The sequence below is a fragment of the Mesoplodon bidens genome (assembly GCF_964165515.1).
Source record: "Mesoplodon bidens genome assembly, contig: HAP1_SCAFFOLD_240, whole genome shotgun sequence".
Taxonomy (NCBI): Eukaryota; Metazoa; Chordata; class Mammalia; order Artiodactyla; family Ziphiidae; genus Mesoplodon; species Mesoplodon bidens.
Genome location: NW_027671802.1, coordinates 681,236 through 690,198, shown reverse-complemented (window position 1 = coordinate 690,198; position 8,963 = coordinate 681,236). Strand labels below are relative to the sequence as shown.

The 8,963-nt window shown below is 57.7% G+C and overlaps 1 protein-coding gene across 1 annotated transcript; it reads right to left on the bottom strand.

Moving 5' to 3' along the window:
- Positions 1 to 689: 689 nt before the first annotated feature.
- LOC308611042 (NUT family member 2G-like) lies at positions 690 to 6,280 on the bottom strand (the record flags this gene model as incomplete). The annotated part of the gene is made up of 4 exons (XM_081259986.1): positions 690 to 1,556; positions 2,077 to 2,109; positions 4,573 to 4,684; positions 5,640 to 6,280. Coding segments are annotated over 4 exons (1,578 nt in total), but the record flags the coding sequence as incomplete, so codon positions are not given.
- Between the last annotated feature and the right edge of the window lie 2,683 nt (positions 6,281 to 8,963).

Sequence of the window (8,963 nt, the reverse complement as noted above, 5' to 3'; positions counted from 1 at the left end):
GAGGATGCTCCCGCTACGATGAGGCAGACAGTCCTGTCCCCATGGCCAAGACTTTTCGTCTCTGGTCAGGCCACCCACACAGGAAACCCTGGATGAGCGGAGGGTCATCCCAGCGCCGTCGTCTGGCCACATGAGGAAAGCAGAGAGAAGCTCCATAATGACAAGGGCCGTCTCCAGGCTCCATCCTAGAAACTGGTGAGTGTCCAGAGGGCTGAAAGGCACAAGAGCAGCTCTGCCTCCCCAGAAGGTTCAGGGATGCAGAAGACGGTACAGATGCCCCAGAAGGGCCCTAGCCAAGCAGGCGTTAGAGAAGGGGCTGATGAGGGGGTCCCTGGGGAAAGTGAGAGCTGTGCGTTCCCAGGGGCAGCCTGAGGAGTCCTTGTCTATGTGGAGGAAAGGTGTGGCCACCTGTAGACCCAGAGCTCCTGTGACCTCCCTCATCCTTCCTTCCTCTCAGGATCGCTCTCTGTGGAGCAGCTCAACACCAACAAGATGACAGTGGCCTGAGAGCATTTCCCACGAAAACGATCTTTGTTCACAATTTACATACATCACTCCAAAGGTCCTGCTCCCACCCACACCTGGCCACACCCACCTCCCTAACCCCCCCACAATCCCGCTCCCCCTCCCCACCCTGGTGGTCCTGCCCCGCTCCCTTCCCCCCACATCATCCAGGATCAGCACTGGGAGGAGGAGGAGGAGCCCCTAGGCTCCCCAGGGGGCTGCCCTGGGGCCTCGCCCTGGAGGGCCGGCCCAGCTGTTCCCTACTGGCTGCAGTGCTTCTTCTTCCTCTTCCCACGCTTCTTTGTGTCAAACGGGTCACGCTTTCTCTTTCTCAGCTGTGAGGGGCGAGCCAGCCCCAGAGCCAAGGCTGGCCTCCCAGAGACGCCGAGGCCAGCCCCGGGGATGGGCAGCTTCTCAGCAGCGGCTGGGCGTCCACACAGAGCCCGCTTCCTCGACTTGGGAGCGGCTGGTGGAGCTGGGCTGAGGCCTCTTCTCTGAGAGGAGGGGGACTGGGGAGCACTCTGGGCCCCCCAACCTCCAGAGGAAGCCAGGGCTGAGACATGCGCAGGACTGAGGGACATCCCGAAAGGCACCAGTATATGCTGAGAGTCTATGATGAAGACGCTTTGGAGCACCTCCTCGTTCTCACTGGACCCGTCCCTGGGCACTCGGGCCTCCCGAAGAGGAGAGGCCTTTCTGAGAACAGACGCATCCCTGGATCTCAGTAGAGGGCCGGTGCGCCTTTGACCCTGGGGAGGGGAGAGCCGTACGGGCCGGAATATAGAGAACTCCTGACGTCCTCCAGAGGGAACAAAGACTTCGGGCCTGCACAGGGCAGTGTCTGTTTGCATGAGCCTATGAAGAGCCTGAGAATCAATCTCTGGTGGGCAGGCTTCATCACTGACCCCTAGATGGGGGTCTTGGTCGTGCCTCTGGGCACCTTGGCCGGCGTCGGACTCAGAAGGACTTGAGGCCATTCCGGGTGCACTGTGACTCAGGGCTGCCCGCACACCGTCGTCCTCTTTCAAGGCCAGGAGTCGTTTCTGCACCAGCTGGTAGGAGGGAGGAGGACAGTGACGGCTCCACACACACGTGTGAGAGGAGGAGCACTGGGCAGTGGGACAATGGCCCTGTGGGGGAGGAGGGGATGGGCGACCCCAGGACTCGAATCCAAATACAGACACTGTGGCAGTCCGGCCATTCTCCTGCAACTGATTCCCAGCTTTGTGACCTTCCCTCCCCTCCCGGCTCCCTATCCTCTCCTTCCTTTCACCCTGTACTGCACCCACCCCAGAACGGGCCCTTCCCCATGCCAGGTGTCCCAGGCAGGGGAGGGATGGACAGCGCTATGTGGCCCTCCTGTTCTGGGGCCCTACCTCTCCCCTGTTCACTGGGGTCCCTCTGTGCCCTGGTCTTCCTGAGTGTCCCTTGTGTCCCCTGTTCTACCGGGGATCCCTCCCTCCTCTGGCTCCCCTGGGTCATCTGGATTCCCCTGTCCCCTGGATCACCTGGGGTCCCCCTCCCGTGGGGTCCCCTGGCTCCCTGAGTGTCCCTCTCCCTCCCCTGTCTCACTTCTTCGGGGGTGAGCCCTTCCTCCTGCTCCAGCTCCTTCTCTAGGGCCAAGAGATCCAGCTGTGGGTCTGGGGAAAGCAAATCTGCCAGGAATCCAGGGTGAATGACTGCCTCCACCTAGAACAGAAAGAAGAGGCTGTGAGCATCCTCGGCCAGGAGTGGCCTGTGAGACAAGAAGGCCAGGAGGGAAAGTGAAAAGCAGAGACCCACCCCACTCTCCTCCACAAGGCGGGGATGGTCAGCGCGCACACACACACACACATACACACACGCAAACATGCACATACACAGTCACACACAAAAGAGCACATATACAGAGGCACAAACACAGACACAAAGGCATACACACAGATAGACACAAACATATACACACAAACATCTGCGTAAACCTCCCCTAACACCAGGCTCAGGAACAAGGAGCTGAGCTTAAGTCCCAACGGCCTGAGCAGAACCCAGATCTTGGGTGCTGAGAGTTCCATGCCCTGGCATCTTGCAGACCCCAGTCTCCAGGCCTAGCCTACTTTGGTGACAAAGTCCTCCTGGGAACACAGCTTGTCGATATAGCTTAAGAGATCCGGGTCCGAGTAGGTGCCGTCCTCTTCCTGCTGCAGCTCATTTCCGTCCTCTCCCCATTCTGCATCTGAGTCGCCTGTGGCTGAGTGGACGGGCCCCACCAGCGCCTCCATGATGTCCATATACTCCCTCACAGCCTCAGGTGGAATGTCCTCGGGTGCCTTGGGCTCCGGGGGTCGCTGGGACCCGTGTGGCTTCGGGCGGGAGGGCTGGGCCCTGGGGCCGGACATCCTGGGAGCACAGGCTGCGGCAGAGCAGGAGGAAGGGAAGGAAGGTGAGGGGCTCCCGGTCCACCTCCTGACCACCGAGCGCACGCTGGTGAGGGCACTGTTGGGGGACATTGATGTGGGTGTGGGGGGGTCAGGACCACATGGAGCTTCATGCACAGTTGGAGGGGGGAGGTAAGGGGGCATCTAAGAGAGTCACATATAAGGAAGTGGGGAACCTCCAATTTTCCAGGGGTGTCCCCATCAAGCCCACTTCTTAGGCAGACTTTGTGTGCAGTCCTTTGACAGGGAGGCGTGAGAGAAGTTACAAGATTGACCAAGTCAATACCCCGTAGTAACAAAGGGCATCTGAGACCCCACCCCCCACCCCCCGCCTCGGTGGCTGTTTTGCTTGAAAGACCAATGCCCCTGTCTTGAAGGAAAATGATCCACATGGGAAGAGTGGCCAACCCTGGGCCCCTGTTACCTGTGCGTTCAACTCCAGTGGGAACCTGGGTGGCCGGCTGAAGGCCCACTTTCAGGGCTGGGGGCCCCCGAGGATCCAGCTTCGGTGGGGCTGGAGGAGGCAGGCCCTGCGCGCACTGCATCCACCGCAACTGCTGGATCTGCATCTCCTCCTCTGCCTCAAATTGCATGAACCTGGGGTGTGACGGAGGCACAGGCCATCCTGAGAAAATGGCCTGGGTTCTGGAGCCCAACAAAGGCAGCCAAGAATGAGGGATTGGGAGAGGATGTGCCTTGGGGCTGTCAAGGCCCTGTGAGGTGCTGTCCACAGCAGAGAGCTGCTCCTGGAACTGATACAAGATCTGGGACCCTTCCTGCCTCACCAGCACTGGAGAGCATTCAACAGCATAGAGCCAGGTCGCTGCATTGAACCAGGTCAACGGGACACGTGGCTGACCCAGGGGGCACCCTCCCCATGCCCCCCATCCAGAGCCACATGAAGGGCTGACAGCCAGAGGCTGGAACAGGCATGTGTTCCCCACAGGGGTCCTTGCCCAAATCCAGGACCCTGGGTTGGGACTGAGAGTTCTGGAACGTAGACCTGGAGACAGGGCTCAGGAGAGGCTGGACGATGTGGATGCTGAGCTTAGAGGACAGGCCTTCCTTTCCTCTGAGAGGTGCTTGTTTGTTTGGTTTTGTTTCTTAAGCCAAGGGGATTACCGTGGAGCAAACACTGGAAGGGCCAGAGACCCTTGGGCTGATGACAGCTGGCTTCCCCAGCCTCTTGAGGGATGCCAGGGTACCCACTCAGGCCACTTTTCGTGAGGAGAGGGGGTCCCAAATCTATGTCAGTGGCCGCCAGCCAGCCACCACTAAGGAAGCAGCAGGCTGGCGGGTGGAGCTCTTTCCCCAGCCCAGCCCATATGGCCGGAGTTGGACCCCTACTGGACTCACAGCTTCACCCTGCCCCGTCCTGAGACCTTCATGTGAGGGCAAGGGTAGGTCAAACTCAGGGGAGGGCAGAGCTCGTGGTGGAGGAAGGACAGAAGACCCAAACTGTCAAGGTGAGGGAGGGGTTTCTGGAGGACTGTAGGGCCTCTGGGCTGCGGGCCCCCTGTTCCAAGCGACAGCCCTTCTCCTTTGTCCTCTCTGATGAGCACCCCCACGGCCAGACCCTGCCCTCACCCACTCGCCTCACCCTCCACGCAGCCCCTGGGCCCAGGACGCTGACTCACTTTTGCGCCATCTCGTAGTAGATCATCCGGTCAGAGTTGCTAATGTGCTGCCATTCCTGCACGGCCCTGCACAGTCCCTCCTCCAGTGTCATGGTGGGCTTCAGGCGGGCCAGGGATCGAAGCGCTGGGCTGTAAGCACTCGGGGTTAGTCTCTGTGCCCAGCCCAGCCCCCACCTGCCTGACCCCACCCACCAATGTGGACCACACATCACTCAACACAGCATGACTGAGCAACAGGAGAGTGAGAGGCAGGTGTCTGGGAGAGCAGAGACAAGCCTTCCCGGCTACGGCTGTCACCGCCTCACACTCGAGGATGACCATCCACTCCCAGGCTAGAGCTGGGACACTGTGCCTTGGGGAGCTCTTTTCCTCTTCAAGGCTGCCTTTTCATAATAAAAATCACCATCATCAATGAGGCGTGGCATGTGCCAGGCAATCTGCTCACACTTCATAGATTAGCCCAAGGAGTCTTCTGCACGGTCCTCTGAAGGTGAAGTGTGATTGTCCCCTTTTTACGAGGGACCGCAGGTTTAGGATGGAAATGCCTGCCAGGCTCACAACTCTAGTGGGAGAGAGCCCATGCCCTTAGGAGAGCTCTACCATCACCCTGTTCCTAGTGGAATTCTCCACATCAACAAAGTCGAGGCGTGCATGAAGCGCTCTCCTGGGCCCCGCGCTCCTCCCCCTTCTCCGAAGTGACCTCCCCCGGCCACGTACACTCAAGTGCTGTATGAAAGGAGACGTCAGCACAGGAGAGTGTGGCATCCACTCCTTGGCTCCTCAACTTACACCACGACCCTCTCTGACTGCAAGTCTTCAGGCCGTATTACCAGGAGAATCATGGAAGAGCAAGCTGGCTAGACTCACAGGGGGGTGGGGTCAGTTGAGATAAGGCACATTTCAGTCATGATGTCATGGACTGGCAGGCTCGCCCATATGACTGACAGTGTGCCTTCTCCTGGCGTGGACATCGCCCTCACACCTCGCTTCCAGTATCCCTAGAAACCTAACCTGCGAGTCCACCCCCAGTTCCTCTTTATCTAAGAGCTCCGATAAGCTCATGACCCCCTGAGCGTTCACTCACATGAGAAAGCAGGAAAGAGCTTCTGCATCAGGACTCTGGGGAAGGTGTCTCCGGGCCAGTGGCTTGAGGCGCTGCCACCGTCGGAAGTTACTGTACACGCTCTGGTGGTTAGAGCAGTCCTCCTGCGAGGCATAGGGCTGGTTGGTGTCCAGGCTGCCCTCCCTGGAAGTGCCATGTGGCCATGGCCCAGAGTTCACTGGGCGAATGTTAGGGGCCATCTGGGCAGCTGGTGGTGGAGCTTGAGGAGGAAAGCCTGGGGTCCAGCCTCGCTTGCCAGCCTGAGTAACTCCAACAGCTGGAGCAGTCACAATGGTCTCCATTGCAGGGGTTGCTAAGAATATGGGTGCAGGACATGCAGCACTCCCGCTGAGGGCCCCTGGAGCGCTCCAGTTGAGGGGGCCCTGAGGAACGATAAAGGTCTGAGTCTGGGGGGCCTGCACTGGCCTCCCTTGTGACCTGACTTGTACAGTGAAGTTGCAAGCCCCAGGGGCACTGGGGCCACAGCCACCATTAGCCACCAAAGGCATCCTGGGGAAAGCTGGCAGCCGCAGGCTGCTGCCAGGAGGGAATGCGGGGGTGATGAGAGGTGGCAGGTGCTGCTCCCAGGGTGGCCAGTGCTGGGCACCAGGAATGGGTGGAGGAAAGGACACTGCCGTGAAAGTAGACAAGGAGGCACCGGGGTTCATGGTGACATCCGTTCCCAGCACTGCAGATGCTGTTGAGGCAAAGGAAAGGAGTGAATGGAGGAGGAGAATGGGCAAGTGGGACTGAGGCTTTCTGCGGCATCAGAGTGTAAATCTCCACAGATGAGAGACTCTTGGACAAGGGAAACTGCAGCGTGCAAATGTCTTCAAGTGATTTTCATGCCCTGACTTCCAGTTGAGAATTATTCCACTGGTGACCCCACGCCCATCCACCAAGCTCCCTGACCCCTGCCTGCCGAGAAGAAATTGCCTCAGCAAGCACTCACTTGGAGAGCCTCCCTAAGGCACACCCTGGCACCTAAGCCTCACAGGCTGTCTCCCAAGACCTGGAGCTGTGTGGACATCCGCTCTGTGAGAAATGCCCCTCAGCCGGCGTACTAGCAGGTGGGGCCTTCTGCAAGGTAAGTTCTAGGCCCCCAAAGGCCCTTTGTGGACAGGCACTGTGTAAAATATTAGGGCCCCACCTCCTCCTCAGTCCTCCTTTTCCTGATGCTCAGTATAAATCCCCTCTTTCTTTCCTAGCCTCACAAAACAAAACAAAATGCTGGAAAATATCTCTAATGGAATCCTGATACAAACCCATGACACTGGCCCAGAAAGGACCTGCATCTCCGAACAACCCACAGCAGATACGTAACATGGGCCAGGTCCTGCCACCCCTTCCCCAGTGCCCAGAGTTACTGTCATCAGTCAGGAGTTCTGTTCCTAGGGGCTTGGGGTGGTCTGAGAAGTAGGCACGTGTCCCTTAGATTCGGTCATTTCACAGCCAGTGATGGCTGCAGAGGATTAAACAAGGGCCAGGGAATTGTCATGTTACATTGGTCGTGGGAGTATAGACTGCCTGTGGTCCTTCCCCTTCCAGCTCCCAATAACGGAGAGACAATCTGAGATGCAGGCATAAGCCAGATGCCATGGCGATCAAGTTGTCTGAAACACATCCCTGTTCAGGAGAACAAGGTACACACCACGGTGCACCTAACTCACCAGAACAGATGTCATAGGACGTTTAATAGTAACACAGAAGATCATCTTCCTGATCCTGGGCTACACTCCTTCCCCCTTTAAAAGAGGAAGCAGGCTTCATAGACATTCCACCCGAAACAACCCCACTCCACATCTGTTCCCTGTCCATGAAGGAGTGACCTGAAATAGGAACAAACTCTTCCTCTCAAGGCAGCCTGAGGGTCCACCATGAGATACTGGACAAGATGAAGTAGGTCTGAAGTACTGCCATTCCACAAAAGGAAGAACAATTCAGAGCAACTCAGGAACCTGAGCCCTCTCTTGGCTGAAGTTACTCGTAATGGTTGCCCATCCCCTGTTGAATCCAAGGCAACAGTTGCCTGAACTGACAAGTGAGCTCTGGGCTGGGAGGAGTGGACGAGGTGTGGGCTGCGGCAGTTAGAGTAACCCCCTGCCTAGCTCTCGGAGAGGACACTTCACTGCAGGTGTGGCCACACACAGCCCCATTGAATAGTTTTCTCACCAAGACCATCTCTCCCCACAGCCCCCTGAGATACAGTATGCTCCTGTTCAAATCCCTTTGAAAGATATGGTGAGGCAAGCTTCAGGTGTCTCAGGAACACAATACAGCTCTAGGCTTTCCTCATGACCCTCCCTGTGTCACCACCAGGACATCACACACATCCTTACACACACGTTTCAAAGTGGCTTGTCTCCCTTCTAGAAAGAATCAGACTGTCTGCTGCCATCCTTTCTCCATAGCCAGGGCAATTTCTCTGGATCCACCTCCAACGACCCCTCCTCCCCAGGGCAGTCTCAGGTTTCTTCAGGCTCCCCAGTCTCCCCAGGTGAAATGTCCTTGTGCGTCCAGTGCTCTCTTCTCCCTCTACTTCAGTCCAACTGTGTGCCCACAGTTAAGTGTAACGTGTGAACCTGAAGGATGTGAGGATGGCAGGGTCTCTGAGAACACACCCCCAGCCTATAGGCTTACCTCCTATTGAAGCCGTCCTGCAGGCTTGGGCACGGACTACTGCTGCCTGGTAGCCTCAATGAGAAAAGTCAAGACCAGGAGCCAGAGAGCGACCTGCTTCAGCAAACGCTCGGGATCCAAGTCAACGAGGGACACGTTTGAAAGTAAACCGGAAAATGCGGGCTGAACCGTTCTGCGGTGGGGGAGGGGCAGAGGGCACGTGGGTCGGGGTGGCGTGCGCTGGGGGGACATTCCATGAGGGCTCTGGCAGGTAGGCAAGAACCGGAAGTTCCTTCCACCTCCCACAGTGGCAACACAATTGGCGTGTGCCTCTTTAGGCAGTTTATAAACTTGTTTTGATTCACGGCACCGAGGTTGAGCATGACAGTCCCTTCCTTTCACGTCTTTATCCATCAACCTAGGTGTTTTGTTTTTGTTTTTGTTTTGCGGTACGTGGGCCTCTCACTGTTGTGGCCTCTCCCGTTGCGGAGCACAGGCTCCGGGCGTGCAGGCTCAGCGGCCATGGCTCACGGTCCCAGCTGCTCCGCGGCACGGGGGATCTTCCCAGACCGGGGCACGAACCCGTGTCCCCTGCATCGGCAGGCGGACTCTCAACCACTGCGCCCCCAGGGAAGCCCTGGAGCTTTTATAATGAAGGAAAACGTAAATGATTTGCAACCAATAACT